This window comes from Drosophila subpulchrella, unplaced genomic scaffold (genome assembly GCF_014743375.2).
Source record: "Drosophila subpulchrella strain 33 F10 #4 breed RU33 unplaced genomic scaffold, RU_Dsub_v1.1 Primary Assembly Seq354, whole genome shotgun sequence".
NCBI classification, from domain to species: domain Eukaryota; kingdom Metazoa; phylum Arthropoda; class Insecta; order Diptera; family Drosophilidae; genus Drosophila; species Drosophila subpulchrella.
In genome coordinates, this window is record NW_023665577.1 from 2,347,291 (window position 1) to 2,366,912 (window position 19,622).

The window sequence follows — 19,622 nt, forward strand, 5'->3', positions numbered from 1 at the left end:
ACGACGTGAACCTGCCACTTCCGCCCTTCCGTCCTTCCTACCGCCCACAAAACGCCCTTTGAGATGTCGTACGTTGCCTTTTTATGCCAGCTCTTTTATTGCCGCCCCATTCGTTTGCCGTTTACTTTTACGGCCAGACATTTGTTTGGCCAGAGAAATCAGTGGATATTCGGCGAGCCCTTACCCGGGCTTAGAAATTTTAATATGCATTTGGGAGATATTTGGCCGGCGTTGGGCATTCTTTTTGTTTCAATCTGCCAGCGGATGTGGGCCACAAATGCGTGAAAATTTGAGGAGAAGTAGTCAGTCTGCCCAGGTGATTGCCCCAATCCTGTCCAGCCTTCCTTCAATTATTCAGGTGGCGGCTACGAATTTTGACTGGCTCTGGACAGACGAAAGAAAAATTACCCAGAAATCAAAACTTCCCCCGAAGACCACTTACAGAAGGTCCGAGTGAGAGTAGGATGAATGCGAAGGAAAAAGGTCAATTCCAGTTGTGAGGCAAATAAAAAATGCAAATACCTCGTCCGTGAAATGGACAACTGGGAACTGGGCCCGAAACAAAGAAGGTATCTAAGTAGGACAGCAAATTAAATGAGAGTCCGGTTGTGGAAGTGCCGAGCTTGAGCAATTTGAATATCTGAGAAGGCAACCTCTTAAACGGACACTAGAGAGACTCGAAAACGTTCTGGCCAGCTTGATTGGCTTTCCCGCAATGTCTTCATCCTGCCGAAACCCACCTGACATTTCCTGCGCGCCAGTAATTAATGTTCGCCATTGATTTCCATTTCCGGCTGGCAATAAACGACAACCAGGGCAATTTTCACGCCATAACTCTAATGGAATTCAACATAAATTTTCCAGACTTTTCAATATTTTATTAGCCCTTTTCGGACGGAGCGTGGCCATAAAATTGAAATGTTTTCGGGCGGACTCGAGCCATGGCAGCACGTCAAAGTCAGTGGGGTTTTTTATGGCGTTTCATTGGTCGGTTATAAATTTGTGTGTTCGGCAATAAATACCAAAATAATTCTATCAGAACCGTCCGTACGTGGAAGGTCGAGCCATCCTGTTGACACTTGTGGGTTGGGCAGCAAAGTGCCGTAAAAAAGCATCGAACCACCCCGAACCCAATTCCGAGTTCAATGCTGACCACCGAGTTGAGAGCTCGGTCCTGGCACTTTACACCATTTTTATCTGCTGATGTGATTTTGCACTCAATTGAAAACAAACTCGATTAAATTTTCATGTCAAACTGCATGGGAAAATCAGAAACACGACTTGCCACTCCTCGCACGTGGGATGTTTATTGAAAATTTGAGGTGCGGATGATCTGTTATTGTCATCGCATTGAGTTTGTCCCCCTTGCTTAAGCGTTTTTATCAGTTCACTTTTGAAAAACGTAAGTAAATTACAAATTGAGGTTGTTATCAAATGATGAGTCATTTCTGTATCAGACATAGTACTGGTTTTGTATAAGAGTTTGATAAAATTTAAGCCCTTTCCTTAGCGGATTTATGATTTGACTTTTAAAAAATGTAACTGAATTAAAAATTGAGGTTGTTAGTAAAAGTTGAGTCATTTCTGTATCAGCAATAGTATAGATTATTCACACTTATAGATCATGTTATAAAGAAAGTTTAATATGCTTTTAAACGTTATCAAGCTCAAAACAGAGATGCAATTTTTTAAGATTGGTATAAAAGCTAAATACAATTCCTAAAATATCAATCCCGAATTCCCAAAGCTTCTTTATAATGTTCCTAGATTGTAAAACTGTGTAAATTCTTTTTAACTTTCCTCACCCTTCCCAATGTCACAGCCCGCTAATGTGTCCTTTGATAAGGGTTAGGATACGCTTTGAAATGACAGCCAACAGAACTTGGTTGTTTGTAAGATTTAGACCCAAAATAATTGCAGATTACGGCTATATAAACCCAGATGTCATCTGACCCAAGTGTAAAAAGTGTCCAACCGAAAAAATGTTCACTTTAATTTGCGAGATTTAAAACCAGGCATGATAGTATCTAAATCGGTGAGTGTACAGAAATGACCCCCCCGAGAAAAAACTAGAGCTAACAAATTGCGGACAACGGCATGTGAACCGGACAAGCTAATGACAGGTTTAATCATTAGTTTTCAGCACAAATGAGCGGGGCAGCCATTAGAGAGCTGTTAGTTTTGAGTCCCTCCATATACATACCATATATACCAGACGGGGGTTCAGTCTGTGTAGGGTTAGCGGAGGAGAGGGTGATTAGAGCACTCCATTTACTCCATTTTTAAACTCATTTAGTGCAGCGTTTTTAACGACGACCATGCGACGGAAGGGAGACGGCTAATGACAGTTGGCCGCCTTTGTTTGCCCACCAGAACAATGGCCGCCCTGTCTCGTTTTTTACAACCGCACTCATATTGCGGCGAAACAAGCTCGTACGTTAGGTGAAATTGTTTTCTTTATGACGTTTTTACGACTGGCTGTTCCGACAGGGGATCGCCATAATTAGAGAACCCCCAATGTGTATTTACCCCGTACCTGTGTGCCGCAGTGGCGATAGGGATAGCGACTCATATTTAATTTAAATGTCCCCCGATGCCCGCCCATTATTCGCTGTCACTGGGCTCAGTGCATCCGCCAGGCAGCTGAACATCCAACCGACCAACCGACCAACTGACTGACGGACAGATAGACAGCGAACTGTCCAACTTGTTGTCAACTCTTTTGTGGCCTCAGCTCAAATGATGAAAAACAAATTTGAAAAATGCGCTTAGCCTTGTGGCTCTGGGAAGGCTCTGCTCCAGATCCAGAACCAGATCCATAATGTCTGCCGCCGACCGCCATCTGTGTGCTTAAATCCCTTTCAATCTTGCCATAATCCAAACTGACACGTACATGTGAACGACGAACGGACGAAGAGTCCTGGCTCCGTCGATCCGGATCCGTAGTATCTGATACGGATGTATCCGTATCTGCCGGCGCCTGTCTTGTTGACCAACCGCATTCTGTTCGATTGTATTTTTCATACTCGCATCCACTTTTTTGACTGACACACGGCCGTTCGGCCCCCGGTCACTTCCAATTTGGCTTTCTTTTTCGGAGGATTTCCGTCCGCAAGGCCGAAAACTTTTGGCTGCACTTCGGCCAGTGTCCAGTCGTTATCCTGTTATCCAGGTCTCGACCCCATTTCCGCAGGAAGTCCAAGTCCCGAAGTCGTTTCATGTTGTATTACACTAAGTGGACACAAATAGATTGGTGCTCTGCCCCCTCTATACAATCGCCTGTCCGCAAGTTTGCTCAATAATCAATCAAACCTGGGACTTGAAACCCCAATTCTGAATCCCTGGGCTGCAGATACGGTGGCCAATTAGGCGCAACCCCACATGCAATGCCACACATTCGATGGGGCCAAGGATTCAAACGAATCGGGCTGCCATCCTCATTACATACAAAATTTGATTCGTTCGTTGGCCGCTGGCCACAAAGAAATAAGCCCCAGATTGTCCAATTAAACGCAATTTATACGGATTTCCAAGTAGCCCCAGTTTCTGCTCCATATTGAGAGCCCACACTTGAACAAAAATCAATTTCTCAATTCAAGGCCAGGTATTCTCTGAAAAACGCAACATTTCAATCCTTAAAGCCAAGAAAGACTTAATAAAGTCGTCGATTAAAAAACTTTGAAAGGTATTCTACATTTATAAAATCATTGTGGGAATATTATTTAACCAAACCAAAGAGCAAAAATATACTTATACTAAAAAAAACATATTTAGCACAAACCCTTCATGTATTCTTTCGAATAAATATATTGGTGATATCTTATAGATATCTAAATATTTCGGATGTACATATTATTATTTAAAACCATATCAATAGGAATTATTAATGGCAAGTTCTATCCAAAAATGTATACCCTTAAATTTCCGCATACCTTGGACATTATATACACAGTATTGGTAGGCTTAATTTCCCTAAATGATTTAGGAAGTTGGATTTTAATACCTTTAATTCTTTAAAATGCTATGATAAAATCTATAATAACCGTTTAAGGAAGTTTTTTTCACAGTGCATTTATATCCTCAAGCCCGGCAGCGGCAAATGGCAAATTAAAAAGGTGTCTCTGCTGAAGCTCAAATAAACAGCATTTGATCGGCCGGCGTCTGCAACTTTGTTGGGGCGCCGTCTTTCAACTCCTTGGCCCGAAAATCGTTTACTTCCGCACAGGCGGCTATTGACCGTCGACCACCGGCCGACTTGTAGGAGTTGAGGTCCAGGTTCGGGACCGACCTCAGCGCTAATGTGACAGCGGCAACACTTTAGAGGCGGAAGGCCAGAGGAAGATGGTCCTAAGTATAGGGCTACCTGTTCAGCGGCGCCTGTTTGTTTTGCTTTCAACGCAAAAACACGTAATATATTTATAATGAATGGCCTCGGGATATTCGCTCGCTAATTGTTGTTAGTTTTTCGTGGCCCAAGCATATGGCTGATTTTTTTATAGGTATCCCAATCATTAGCACGTCGAAAGGTATCCGGTTAGGCCACAGGTTCCTATCAAAATTGGTCTACGCGATCGAAACTCCCTGCGCCTGTCAATAACCGTCTATAAATCATATTCAATGGATTGTTTGTACTGGTTAGGGGTTGCAACATAGCCGTTTAACTAAGGAACTCAACCGAAAAGACCAGGAACCTTCCCTTCTATTCGGATTTGTTTGTTTTGGGGGAGTTTACAAGTCATTGCTACTTGCTTTTCACAGGATACAGGTTTTCATAAGGATAATATTTGTAAGAATTATGTTTGTAAACATAAATAAAGAGATGAAGAAACAGAGAAACTTTCAGATATCGAGTTCTGTTGAGATAAGTTAAGTAATTATTTGGTATTAAGGACCATTTAACTGTACTTATAAAGAAGATTTGCCTACAACCCGCAAGTAAGCAGATTATATTTAAGTGCCCCTGAATTTAATTGACTTTTAACTGCCAACGTTTCCGTTTTAAATACAATATCCATTGAAAATAACAATATCATCTTAATATTCTTTGATTCAATAATGTGTTTATTTTCATTGCTCATCTGGTTTACTTTTCAATAATCATACATGTATTTAGGGTTCATAATTTATAATACTAGGTAATGCCATTCAACTTAAGCCTAGAGACAGATATTACAATTACAATACATTACAATCGGTATATAATTTTGTGTATTAAATATGTTACTACTAGGCGTGGCTTCCAAGCTCACTGCGACGTTTTGAGATGCGGTTTGCTTCGGTTGAACTGTCGAACAATAACTAAGAGTCTAAATGCTGCGCTACGAAACACAAAACGGAAATTCGAGATTCTACACAAACTTAAAGCGCTGCTCCGGGTCAGAGGATCCTCCAATCCCTATCATCCCGGTTAAGAAAGCGTCACTACAGAGTAAAGCTAGGTATTTACAGTGGGGCCTCGAGTCGCCGCCCCCTCCTATGTACAGTGCGAACTGTCCGTTCATCCCGGACTATGTACAAAGCGAAGTGTATCACAAATAAACCAGCTCCCGCCGAAATCAGGGGGTCCGTCCTCCGATGGCGATTAGCAGCCCGCCGCATGCGACGCCTCTGCCCACGGCTGCAGACCGTGCAGAGCCGCCAGGGGCGCCCCGTTCACGCCCCCCTGGGAGCCCAGGGGCGCCGAGGGAGGGGCGAACCCCTTGCTGATGGCCTCCGCCTGGAGGGAGAGCATCAGCCTATTCGCCGCCTGTCGCTCCGCCTCACGCTCCTCGGCTGTTTGACGTCTGAAATAGGAGGAGAATAAGATATGTTGATCAGTATTTGGTTGAGTTATGGGTATAGCTATAGGTAAGCAAAAGAAGGTTAATTTAAGTATTTTATAGATCACATAGTCCCAACTAAAATAGATTTGAGGAAACAAAATAGTGGGATAAGCATGAAATCAATATATAGTATTTTATTCTGTAACTAAATGGTATTTTCTCATTCTTCATTCAGAATAAATTATTCTTGAAAATGTTTTTAATACCGAAATATTTTATCCTAATTAGGCTTTGGATTAAGTAATTCTGAAGGAACATTGTAAACGAACCGAATTTACTGATTCACAGATTGCAATAAATTCTAAAATGGTCAAAAACTATTGGAGTTATTTTTGCCACCTAAATTGCAACGTTTTTTTTAAGGTTATGAATAGTGCAGGGGCAACCTCGCAGAATCTTCACGCACACACTTTTAATAATGTCAGCCGCGGATGTGCTTAAAACTACCTATATAGACAAAATAGTGTCATATGTGTTTTAATAACTCCCATGCTAAACACATTTTAAAGTAAAATAAAGTTGTTAGAACGAATTTCACATAGTTAAATCCAAGAATCTTTGGTTCTTTAATAAATTGCAGAGTTGAAGTGCCAGCCGTGCGCCAATTGATACCGATAATGACCGTGCACATTTGACCTTATCTGGCAAATAGTATCGCTTAATGTAAATATTCATTAAGGAAAACCAATTTGCCGCAAACCCATTTCAGGGGCTCACACTCGTCCAATTGGGTGGGCCGAAACAGGAGCTCATCAAGTCATTAGGTGGGCGGCCTATTAAGACCATTTAAAACTAATCAAATCAAATATGCTGACTGCCGCACAAGCACAGAGGTCCATCGATTGGGCTTGTTTTTGTGGAAAATTAATTTCGTGCCGAGTTGGAGCTGCGTAAATTGCATTTTAAATGCCCTGGGCTTAAAGCGGATTTGGCCCACTCCCCAGTTTGTGCCCTGCCAGCTGATAAATAATTCAGGGGTAAATTGCACTGCAGATGCACCAACTCAGCCCCGCGTTTGCGCAGCATTTTGCTCTAATTGTGGCCATGGACCCAGCACCACCACCACCACTGGCATTCCTCCGTCGATGCTCCAACCACCCCCGCACAACTAGGGGTTGTTTTTGCGCCATCTTGAATATTTCATGAGCTAATGAAGTTCTTATGTTGCCGACCAAGGGACAAAGAGGCGGAGGGGAAGGGTTGCTCGAATTATAACCACAACTAGGCAGACTAGCACATGGCAGACATATATCATAATTATTGTTTAATATGCTTTCATTACGGTTTTCATCAGCATTGTCATCGTTCAAACTACGGTTTCGTAACTCGCAAGTGAGCTTCATTAAAAATACATTAGGCTGGGTATTTAGTGCAAAGTTTGGGCCCACAAATTGAAATAACAAGCACGTGTCTTTATGCCTGACTAGAGGTTCGCCCAAGGATGGGTATTATATTTTATTTAAATGCGATTAAGTGCATCTTTATGATTACACACATTTACACATCTTAAATAACCATAGGTAGACTAAAATCTTTTTTTATATAGGGTCTTTCCAGAAAACACTCCTTGTTACTCAACTTTTCCTACATCCCATTTCCCAGTTGCTGGCACAACAATTCAATTGTCTGCCCGGCGATGGAAGTGAGTTATTATGCAGCCAGCACTTGGCTTTTACTTTTTCACCTTTTCGCCTCAAGCTGGCTTTATCGGGCAACATTTTTAACAGCTACCGCATAAAAAATTCAACGAAAATTGATTAAAAACTCCAAAACGGCCGGGCCAACGAAAGTGGCTCGGTGAGCTGGGATGTGTAGTGTGCGGGTTTAATTCGCTCTTCGGGGCCGAAGACTGAGACACGATTGTAATTTATCTTCAGTCACGGAGCTGGGAAATGTAACAAACGCTTTACAAATGTTAAATGTTGCTCTCTTGGCGCCATCGCGTTGATGTGGAAAGTTTTTGTTGCCATCCGCGATAAGTAATGGCCCGGCATTAGCCTAAAATGTTTATTAAAGCTCGCTCCATAAATCTCCGGAGCTCCCCCAAATTGTCGCCGATGGCAACAGCTGCTACTTAAGACCTTTTCGGCCAAGTCCTGGTAATTAAAATCATTTCACACACTACACGCAAACGACGTTGGCAAGTCAAGGGAGTCTAGGGGAAAGAAGGGCAGCCCAAAAAGGTCCTGCGGTAATTATCCCTCAAGACATAACAATTTAGCCAGGCCATCAATTGACTGCCCAAGGAGCCTTTTCCGGCCAAGATCCCGAGGGACTGGCCCACCGCAAACTTGAAGATTCCAGCACAGGACACGTGCCGACGGCCCAAACAGGATTGCAAGTTAATTTACAAATGGCTCTCGCCATTGTAATTAATTTTATTTGATTTTTCCACTCTGGCCGCAAAAACTTTCCTTTCAGTCAAATTGATTTTTGTTCTGCGGTCAAAGTTCTGCCCTGGCATGTGTGTAAATTTTTAATTAGCCAGCTTTCGGCAGGAAAACTTTATCATATGCAGGGCCAATTAATATGAAGTACCAAGCCAAGACTTGCCAAGAAAATTCGAGAGTGAGGATTTTGGTATGATGAACGAGCGTGTAATTAAAAAGGGTTTAGCGGCAGCTTGATTTATGGCAGTGAAACTAATTGAATTATGAACCTGGTGAGGAGGGCGAAAAGGAAACCAGACGAAAGTCAGACTGGGACCATTTGTTTTGGAGCCGCAGGGACAAAGCGCCCGGAAGTGGGCTACAATTTTTCTTTTCTCTCTGTATCTGTATCTCTATCTGCTTTGTGTATCTGTATCTGCGTTGGCAGATTGCTTTTCTGCTTTTTTTCCTCGTCTTTTTGCCAAACACATTGTCAGACAATGACAGGCAACAAGAGTTCATTCATTTGGCCGCGCAATTTGTTATTATTTATTGATGCCAAGTGGTTGCTGTTCTCGTTGAGTCGAATCACCCGATAACAGTCAACATACAGACAATACTCGTAATGAGGCACTCGCCTTGTCGCAAACGAGTTGCTATTTATTAGGAATTGGGCAAGAAAAGCCAGGTATGCAATCTTTATACGTTGCCTAATGGGCACCAAACACTGGGAACATAGCACATAGCACATAGCGCATACGCCGTGTTGGACAGGGCTAATTATTCAAATTACCGGCGAATGCAGCGCAGTGTGCATTAAGGCAATTATGTGAGCACATTACACATACCCTGGATATTTACGAGTGGTGCCGACTCGTAATCATGGTACGTATAATGTGCCATTGCCATTTCACTTAACCGCAAACGAGCCGTGGCCGAGGCAGTTGCTACAGCCGTTGCCATAGCCGTTAACAAAATTGCGTTTTACATCATTAATTTTTACGAGCTGGAATAGGCCCAAAATGGCTGATAAGCCGGCAGGACTGGGCTCTAAAAACGCCGCCGCCTGCTAAGCGGCAATTAACGCGGCTTAAGCGCCGACCCGCCCGCTTTTCCCTCCCCAGTTGCAGCTCCCTTTGCTGGGAAAGTGGAAAACTTTGTCCATTTAGCCGCCATTTGCTATAGACTTTATGACGGCCGGTAATCGCATATGAGCAGCAAGACGGTCCCAATTCATCCGCACAAACTATTTCATATTCAAATACTTTTAGTTGGCAGTAATAAAATAGAAAACAATTAGCTGCACGCAACATCACGCTTCAAAGCCCCACAAAATTAGACACATTCCTTCTTTGACTAATTTTTGGACTCAAATAAATTGTCATTTGCATGCGGAATGTGAGTACATGATATGGGGGCTATACAAATCTTAAATACTTCAGCCATCTGACAACAGTATATATCCATAACTAGTTACAGGGGAACTTAATAAAATTGCTGATTTTATGAATTTTTACTGCTGAAAAAGCAATTGTTAATAAACCTATTACTATTAAGAAATTTGTTATATTTACTACTCAGAGACCGCATAAACTTTTTATATGGGCATAAAAGTTCCTAACGATTTTACTGCCTAACTATGTACCCATTAAGATGTGTATCAATTATTTTGAATGGTAATATTTCAAACAAGAGTTTTCTACATGAAAGCACCTCAACTTCAGTTGGTAAATTGTAGCTTAAATCTACATTTATATCTTTATAATCCATATATTTAGCTGGAAATTACAGGTGTCATAAAAAAGCTAGCCAATTAGCTTGTTTAACAAGAGCGCTCTTTGTGGCTACAAAATGCAACTACCCCTCAGTAGCCTCGAAAATACGATCCCCCTTTTCCGTGGGGCTGAGTGTTGTTCATTTAATGTGCTCATGCATATTGTATGAGCCATTTACTCCCCGTTTATGCGCGCCGGGCTTTGATGCTCTATGGTCTAGTTGGGCCATACCAAAACGGGCATCACCTTGGCACTAATTTCTGGTATTATTTTATGTGAGTCGTACATAAAATAATTACAAATAGTCAGTTTGAGTGTAATAAATTCTAATTAGACAGTCTACTTGTTGGTTATGAATATTTATGAATTTATGGAAACATGATAAGGAACTCTTATTAGAAAGGTGTTGGATATTTTAAGATAATTACACCCAATAAAACTTTAGTACAATGTGGTGAAAAAGGTTTTGTACCTTGTTTTTTTAAAAGAAAAGCTCCCAACGGTTTTATTTTTCTATTTGGTCCATTAAGAAATCTATTAAATAATTATAAACCTTTATTTCTAGAGCATTTTTGCTTCGGCTATCCACCTATCCAACCTTCTCGCGTTTTTAACAAAAGCCTTTTGTGCATATTGTAGTTTAAAACGGCACATAAAAAACAGAAAAGCGGGGCATAGAAGAGGGTAAGTGTCAAGCTGTCAGCACTTTCGAGCCCTGAAAAATGGTAGCTGCGAGTGGGGATGGGTATTGATTTTTAGCCTCTAGCCCAGCGGGGTGCGCAGTAAATGGGGTAGCTCGGCACTCACCTCCACTTGGTGCGTCGGTTCTGGAACCACGTCTTCACCTGGGCGTCGGTCATCTTCAGGCCGCGGGCCAAGGCCGCCCGCTCCGCGGAGGCCAGATACTTCTGCTTGTGGAACCGCTTCTCCAGCTCGGCCACCTGGATGCGCGTGAAGGATGTGCGAGGCTTTTTTCGCTTCGGCGGCGTGCGGTTCTGGTAGGGATGTCCGATCCGTCGGGCGATGGGGAAGGCAGCTGTAATAGTAATGAGAGGAATGTGTGAGTAGTTAATAAGACTGGCTTAAGGCCAGTGAAACCCCGTACAGATTCTTTTCATTCCTTCAACACCTGCGGTCAAAATAACAACTCAAGTGTTTCTATCCAAAGAATGAGCCTTTTCAGATAAATGTTTCTTAAAACATGTATGTATTTCTTACCATCCTATGTCTTACAATTATATTAAATTAAAAAATTGTTATTTTGCTTATTAAAACAATTTCATTTAAATACGATTGATAATTATGATCATGTTACAGGAAAATATGAAAAATGTAGCAATTTTATATTTCGGAGAGTAGTTTCTTGTTAACTATATTTTTTCACTAAAAAGCAATTTTTGTGCCAGGCATCAGAAACTTGGAGTTTTTGCCTTTTCCACTTATTTCTTAAATATATTGAAAAGGGTATTTTTTGCCTGTTGGCAGAATTTTAGGTTGTCTAATGCCTTAAACCTCTCAAATTTTAAATGCTATTACTGCGATCGCATCTGTATCTGTCTCCCCTTCGTGCGGTGTGTGTCCTGGCGGGCAATTAGCAAACAATAAATTCCTAGATAACTGGCCATTTCCGAAAGCCGCTTCCGGAGTTGAGCGGCGGCACCTGTGCGCCTGCGAGTACTTAACGCTGCTGGCTACTCGATACCTGTTACCTGCTACCTGCCCAAATGTCTGAATGGCTAAATGGCTAAATGCCTAAGCGACCCTCCCGCTGTGAAATCAATTTGGAGGCCGCTGACTCGCTGCCTAATTGCCAAGGATTGAGGTTTCGGGCGGCGGTCTAGCAGGAGTCTTTATCGCCGCCCCTTGTAGACAAAGCACGCGACATTCATTTCCATCTCCATTTCCATTCGGTTCGGTTCGGTTCGGTCTGAGGTTGAGTCATAAAGTTGCGCTCGTAGGACGCATAAGTGACCCAGTGTCCCAGAGTCCGCGTCTCTGGATTTCTGTATTACTGGATTCCGAATTTCTGGACAGTGGCTGAGCCTGTGCTGGCGCTGAACCTTTTAAAATTCCTGCCAGTCGCCGTTGTGTGTGCTTTGTTGTTTATTGGGTGCGATAAGGCGGGCACAGTGCGCACCATAACATTAAGGCGGTCGGCTGGCAACAACACAGCGCCAGCGACAATTAGGAAACCGGCTTACGGACTGACTCCGCACCCGAAGATGAGGTCAAGTCGGCAGTCGTGGAGAAATTGGTTAGCCAGCAGGCGCTGAAAGTGATGGCCAATCACCTTAATCACAGCCCAAAACAAAGCTTAACTCAAAGCTAAGACAACCAAAATGATTGTTAAATTATTCAAAAATATTAACACATTTTAGGCAATGATCAAATCAAAACCAAATTGATAATGCTCGAAAATTAATCCAATTAATCAACTGTCTCATTCAATTCAGTAAAAATAACTTTCGTGTCTTTTCAGTCGTTTGCAACAAAAGGTGTTCGCAAATGTGCAAGATAAATTTAATCAAATATTTATAAGAAATGTTCTGCTGCCGATACTCTTCAAAAATTATTTGGTCGTGGAGTAAAACATTTTTCTATTCAATTTTAAATAATCTGGTCGAAAATAAAAATTGAAAAAGTTAAATTGAAAAAAGGTCTGTGTTTTTATGAGAACCTTTTTACTTATTTACTTATGAACTTATTGATTTAAAAGATTACGCTCTAGATATTTTTACCTAAAACACACCTAACGTATTTACTAGAGCGTAAATGTTCAATGATTTACAGCGGAGAGTTGATTTCCCCAATCCCATTACCTTAGAAAACTTTCTAAAGTATGAAAATCTCTCGAATGTGAATACATAACTCATCGATTTGAATCCGACCAACTCCCATAGAAATTGAGTTGTGTTTATGGCCGTTTGAGTTGGCGTATGAAAATGGCGGTGGGCTGTCAGAAGCCATCAAATGCCGGCGAATGTATGGCGGGTGTTAAGCTGAAAAATCATGCTTCTTATTGCGAATTTTCTCGGAACCCTTTTCGGGGTTTTTCTGCTTAGGAGATAAACCTTCAGCCCTGCTGGGCATAAATTTCCAAAGACTTTTGGGCCAGAGTTCGTGTGGGTTGCCGATCATTTGAATATTTCAGGCAATATCAATTTCAATAAAAAGCCATTTATCGCACCACATAAGCAGCATCCTTAGGATTTCCCCCGTTCCCGCAGGTGTGTGTATCCTTTAAGGATATACGATATCAGCCTAGAGGGTGTATAAGGCGCATAAGCATAATTTTATCGCTTTCCCGGCACTCCACTGCTTCACCATGCTTATTTATGATGTTTTCGCTCAAGCGCACATAAGTATCTTAGAGATACACTCGACGGCGAGTGTGTGTGTGTGTGGTTGCGGCCAAGAAGTCTCACCAGAAATACCTAAAATAATGCAAAAAGCTTTTAGCATGCATTATTGATGGCGGCCTGTGGCTCGGCCTGGTTTCCTCCCACTCTGAAGTTGGGGGCTTTTCCAGAAACTGCTACACTTTGACCTTTTCTAGTGATTTGGATAAACACTGTTACCTTAGAATGTGCTCGTAAAATGTCAAAAAATATTTAAAGTAAGTGAGCAATAAAATTCCAGTGTTCAAACATAAGCATATCAAAGGTACATATAATCATGCAATATCTTTTAAAATGTTTCAACCATTAAAACAATAAGAATAATGCGAATTGCTAAGAATACCTAATTATATTTGAATATGAATAATTTGTATCCCTTGTATGAAGAATGTCCTAAATATAAAGTTTCTACGGAATGGTGTTCTATCTGCCGGCTGATCTACGGATCCTATCCACTATTCGCCGCTGACATTCGTGTGGGCAAGTGTCGTGACAAAGCCCAACTCCCATTCGGATTATTACGGCCGTTATGAAACTGCATTAGGGTCTGCATGGCCGAAAAGTAATTGGCGCCTGCTGCGACGTTGTTTTCCAAAAAATAACGAAAATTAACATGCAATGGTTATTAATCATATGGCGCTAAGAGCTCTGGCCAAAGGGAGGGGAGCACTTTGGACGGCAGAAGGGATCGGAACCGAGCCCGGGACGCTCGTTTGTCTTGTTAATGAAAAAAGCCAAGGCGCCAGCTTATCAGCCACAAGGCAAGCGACACAATAAACACAACAAGACACAGACGTTGGCCAAGACGAAGATGTTGACAAAACGAGACTTGGATCACCCGGCGGCCTCATAAGTGTGCCTCTCCTCTCAGGTGGACTAGCCGCCGCGAACTGACTGATCCGATCCCATTCCATCCCATCCCGTTCGATCGGATGCCCCTCCTCCTCCTTATAAGTATGGATATGGATATGGGGCCCCGGCCCTCGGACCGCTGGCATTCGACTGGCTAATTAAAAGCTGACCATGTCAGTTGGACTCAAATGTGAAGTGCGGTATGCGGCGATAAATAAGCCGGCGAGGACAGAAAACTCACTCGCTGAGCGCTGCGACCGCCCAATGCGTAATTAATTCCTTTTCGGGCCCAGCGCGAAATTAAAAAGTCATGTAAACCAGCTCATTAAAATAACTAAAAAGGGCAAAAAGAGCGCACAGCTAACCAGAACCACTGGGCGGATGTTGGCCATAAAAGCCCATCGGATTGTCGGGCAGCAGGGCAGCAGCAGCAGCTCCTAAGCAGCTTTTCCACATCACATGGCCGAAAAATGGCCCGAATATTATGAATTATAGGGCGCGGGACATGGAGGATGGGGACCCATCCGATACCTCGGCTACCGAGGCGTAATAAAATCAACGCCGTCTCATTATTTCAAAGGGCTCGCGCTGTGCCCGTCGCTTGTAGCTACAAGTGAAGCTCATAATGTAAACAAATTAACAAAAGGGAGCCAGAGGAGCCAGCTGCACAGGGAGATGCGGTCTCAGAAGCGAATACAGATGCAGATACGGATTCAGATCCAGGGGAGCGACAGATACAGATACAAATACAGCTGCGCATGCGTATGCAAATAAGAGGGCGCATCTCATTCCTGCGTCGCTTCTGGGCGGTGGCTCAGCGTTAAGTTTTTAACTTAAGCTGCGATTGCGCATTTGAAGGCAAACATGTTTTTATACTTTAGCATCCCGAGCACTCGAGTGTGCGAGTGCACTGCGGGAAAATCACTGGGGATAATATTCTGGATCTAAGGATGCTTTGTTTTGAAGAACCATCAAGGGTTCTTTACTCATTAAACCTATTGGTAAGAATTTAGCCAGTGGAGTGATAATAAAAGTGCGTACATTTGAGTAAAGGTTTTTTATATTTTCAAAATGATGTATTTGAAAAATGTGCGAAAGAATGTTTAAAATAATACTTGCAATAATTTTTATAAGGATGTAATTTAAAACGCAATATTTAATACATAAGAGGCAGTTTAATAAAATAAGCTGAGATCTGACTAGGGTTTTTAATCTCCACCTTTAATTTAACTTAGTTTTAAATAAATAGAAGTGAGTTTGTTATTTTCATTGACACTTTAAGGAAGAAACATGACTTCGCACTACAGATACATTATTTCTTTAAACATAATTTGTCAACTAAATAATAATCCCGACCCACAATACTCCATATATTATTTTCTCCCCAGCTAACTATCCTTCGCGATTTCCCCACTTAAGCATATGATAAGCCCCAGGTTTTCCCTCAGTGCCCCAGTGTGTTGGCCAACAATGACATGCCGATAGGCTTGTTGCCTTAAAAGACTTCTCTGATCGCGCTTATTTGGGGAACAGTAGCAATTGCCACCGCGGGTCACTGGGGGATCGCTGCTGCCCCACCCCCCGTGAGGGATCTCGGCGAACATGGGCCACCGCGACATGGGGCCCCCTACTTGACTTCGCCCTGACTCCTTCACTCCACTCCACTCCGATTCACTCACCTGCCAGCCGATCCTTGACCGCCTGATGGGCCAGCGCCGCGTGGTGCAGCGGCGGCAGTGCCCAGGTGAGCGGCGTTCGCTGGGGCGGCACACGCAGCACATGGCCGCCGGCCGCCGAGGGGTAGAGATGCGGATACGAGTAGAGGGCTGCGGCGCTTCCGTACGTCGAGTTGGCGATGCTGGTGGCCAGCTTGTAGGCGGCCAGCTCGTGGTCCTCCTGCTGCAGCAGCTCCTTCTCCTCCCCCTTCTCCCCACTGCTGCTGTTGTTGTTGTTGTTGCTGCTGGAGCCGGGACTGCTGCTGATCAGGTGGTTGTTGTTGTTGTTGTTGTGGTGATGGTGGTGGCTCGTCTCGAAGGGCTTGGATAGCAGGCGTGATATGCTGAAGGGCAGATTCTCGCTGGACGAGGAGCGCGTCTGCTCCGACTGCAGGGATTCGCTGGACAGAAAAGAGAGAGACGGGCAGAAGACATCAGAAACCACATACAAAGCTGAGGTGCAGACTCATTAAAAAGTGTCGCCCGATAAGCGGAAAAGCCTGAGAATCATAATTAAGCCCGCTGCAGTCCAGTCCAGTCCAGTCTCAAAACCACTTGCCAAAAGCCCACGCGAGCGGATAAGCCCAGTCGACGACATGACATGCAGAACCCATGTGGCCACCGTTGCGTATACGCAATGCGGCTGGAAATTAAGTAATTATGCAAATGCTGACGGCCGTTAGAGGCATTTAATACGCGCCCATAAATCATCGAATGCCATCAACTGACGCACAAAAACAAGTCACGCACGGCATTTAATTTACAAGTCCAACAAAATCTTAAAACCCATTTGAAACAGGATTGGAATTGTATCGGAACAATGACTTTAAATTGCCATCTCACACTCTCGCACACTTTCCAAAATCTAAAGTTATGAGCAAACACATTTTTAGTTTTTGCCTATCTGGTGCTCTACATTCGCTGGAACGCGAGTTTTATGGCATTTTTATGACGATCTCTATTAAAATGTTAATCCGACAAACGATTTCGTCTTTGTCTGGCATTCAAGCCAAATATCGAAGCCCAAATGGACCCAAAAGTCTTATCACTGCGCGTTTTGGCGCCTTACTAATGTGCGTTTTATCGTCGCCGTCCATTCGAAAAGCCTTCCCATCCGTGGCCTATGTAAATTCAGGGAGTTTCTTTGAGACTTTATGGGACATTTTGGACTTTTTTCTTTTGGTGGCATTGTGGTCAATTCATTAGCGCTTAAGAGGTTTGTTCACACCGTTCTTCAAGCGGAAGAGGGGCTTGAATGGGAGAAGTTAGCACGGCCTGCTCGACATTCTGGCAGCTTGTTAGACCTTTTGTCGGCTGAAAAGGGGGCCTTTTGTATGACTGGACAATGGGTCGACACATCAGCGCGTTTTAATGGCGTTAAACCGAAGAATATGATTTGAAAAATAGGATTTGTGATCATTGTCAGTAAAAACGCCAAAGATCATAAAACAGTGGGAGTTATGAACACATAATAACGAATGTAAATAGCTTTTCTCTGCTTGAATACTAGTCTGGATTTTATGGGGTAATGAAAAGAGAGATAACGTTTCTACATTTTGTGGCTTTTTCAAGTCGAACAAATATTTTACCTTTGACTGCCTCATAAGGCATATTTAGCAATTATTTCAAAATGATTTCCTGAGTTTGTATAGCAATTGATTGCACTAAATAATTTTACCAAACGACTGCACACCATTTATGATATTTTGGGAAATTTCCATAATTAAATGTTTTCGCTGAATGCGTAATATAATTTTAGGAAAGAATAATCGCGTCTCTATTAAAATTAAGTGTACTCATTGTTAAAAAATAATTAAACCAAAAAATAATTTGTTTACAATTAATGGCCAGGTTCGTTGGTTTTTTACCATTTCATATCTAAATGGACTTTGTCCATTAAGCAATGCATACTTTGACATGTTCGAGAATTGTACAAATATTTATATTTTCTTAACGACAAGGAAGAGATACATATTTAGAAACGGCTCGAAATAAATGGTTAAAAACAATTAATGACCTTTTCAATATTTTAATTAAGTCAATCATCCCACTAATATTTCTTGTCAAAAGTCGCGGTGGTAAATTCCAAAGTCTGCTACCCAAGTAGGATATCTTCGAAAGAAAACCCTTCTTTTCCCAGACCCATTAGGGCACTCTCCTCACCTCAATGGCGTTTCGGACTCATCGTAGCAACTGCCGCCGTCCATATCCACATCGGATCCGCTGCCACAAGACATCCGTGAATCCGAGTCCACGTCCACGTGGATCTCCTGCTCCTCCACCTCGTCTCCCTGCTCGTTCTCGTGCTCGTGGTCATCCTCCTCGTGGCTGGACATGGTGACAACTAGTGGAGCCAATTTGGGACTCGCTCACAGCACTTTAGTATCTTATTGGTCACTTAATCCTTTTTTTAATTGTTAGCCGCAGAGTGTTTGAACCATAGAGCACGCACAAAATGTTTGATTAACTTTCAGTTTAGTTTCCGCGTTTAGGCACGACCCGTTGCGGAAATTCCAACTCAGAACTACGGATTATGGGTTCACGGATTACCGACTACGGATTGCGGATAGCGGGTTGCAAATTGCGAGCTGGGAGCGGACGCGTGCTGGCGATCGAAAACGCTTTTCATAAATGCAATCAAATTGTGCCGACGGCCGCTGCTCTGCTCTGCCCTCTGCCGACTTGGCCGCCTCTGCCGGATTGTTGGTGGCTTTCGGCGGTTGGAGTGAGCCGGAAACAAGTCAAACCAGTTGTCGGCCGCGACGTCGCGTCTCTGCCGACTTCCTTCCTCTTTCGGTTAAAGAGCCAGTTTGCCACCTTGTTTGAACCTAACCTACCATAATACCGAGCACCAGCAACCTGGTTGGTCCACCCTTAACGCTTGCCGTCCCGCTCTGATCGCACATGCGCCTAGTTGCCTCTCGCTCGTGGAAACAGGTTTCCACCTGGCAGGGGCGTGGCGTCGGCCAGCTGCCGTTGGTTAGAGTGGCCCGGGCTTCCATCCCCCCTCCCGCCGCTCGTGGTCCACTCTAGGAAACCCACTTCCAGCTGGCATTTGCGACGACATTTTAAATGGAAAACGTTTTGCTTTTGGGGTTTTTTATTAGACGAGAGCATGAAGAGAATGTATTTTTATTTTGATTGTTTCTATTTTCGGGTTAGCCAAGCGTTTCCACTCTGCCATCTCACTCGCTCCGTTACGAATTACCCTCAAGGTGAGAGTGGGATAGCTGTAGAGCGAGAGCGAGATGGACTCTTTCCCGGGGAAGTGCAAATGTGGCAGATTAATAGCACAATTGGAAATAGCGTTCTGTCAGCTTGAGTTCACAAAGCAGCGGATTTCGCAGGGGGGGTGAGCGCACTGCACCACTTCCTAATGTCCCTATCTACTGACTACTCACTACTCACCACCGACTACTGAGATCTTTATTAGCGCCAAGTGTTCTACTCGCTATCGCCTGGCATTTGGCAGGCTGCGATTGCGATAAGGAGACTCCAGCCGAAACCACGAGAATCCAATCCATTTGGCCAGGCCAAGCAAATGCAAATTGCCTTGGATGCAGCGGATGCAGCAGCTCTGGCATTTTCCACAAGTTCACCCCACGGGTTAATTGACAGTTTTCCTTGGGCACGAGCCATGTTATTGCTTATTGCTGGCCAAGATCTCAGCCTCATCCTCAGGTGTTGTTCG

The 19,622-nt window shown here is 43.3% G+C and overlaps 1 protein-coding gene across 1 annotated transcript; it reads right to left on the minus strand.

The window, feature by feature from the left end:
• Nucleotides 1-5,119: 5,119 nt before the first annotated feature.
• LOC119560236 (T-cell leukemia homeobox protein 3) lies at nt 5,120-18,476 on the minus strand. Its single transcript, XM_037873599.1, has 4 exons — nt 18,095-18,476; nt 15,896-16,332; nt 10,774-11,002; nt 5,120-5,783 (listed from the first exon to the last, which is right to left on the minus strand). Exons 1-4 carry the CDS (start codon nt 18,265-18,267, stop codon nt 5,582-5,584), a joined length of 1,041 nt encoding a protein of 346 aa, XP_037729527.1. The 5' UTR covers nt 18,268-18,476; the 3' UTR covers nt 5,120-5,581.
• Nucleotides 18,477-19,622: the final 1,146 nt, after the last annotated feature.

Excerpts from the sequence above, each read along its gene's own strand:
- LOC119560236 (XM_037873599.1), bottom strand. The coding sequence starts at position 18,267 with ATGTCCAGCCACGAGGAGGATGACCACGAGCACGAGAACGAGCAGGGA. Across the intron at positions 11,003-15,895 it reads GGTCAAGGATCGGCTGGCAG|CTGCCTTCCCCATCGCCCGA; the intron begins GTGAGTGAATCG and ends TTACTATTACAG. Across the intron at positions 5,784-10,773 it reads AACCGACGCACCAAGTGGAG|ACGTCAAACAGCCGAGGAGC; the intron begins GTGAGTGCCGAG and ends CTCCTATTTCAG.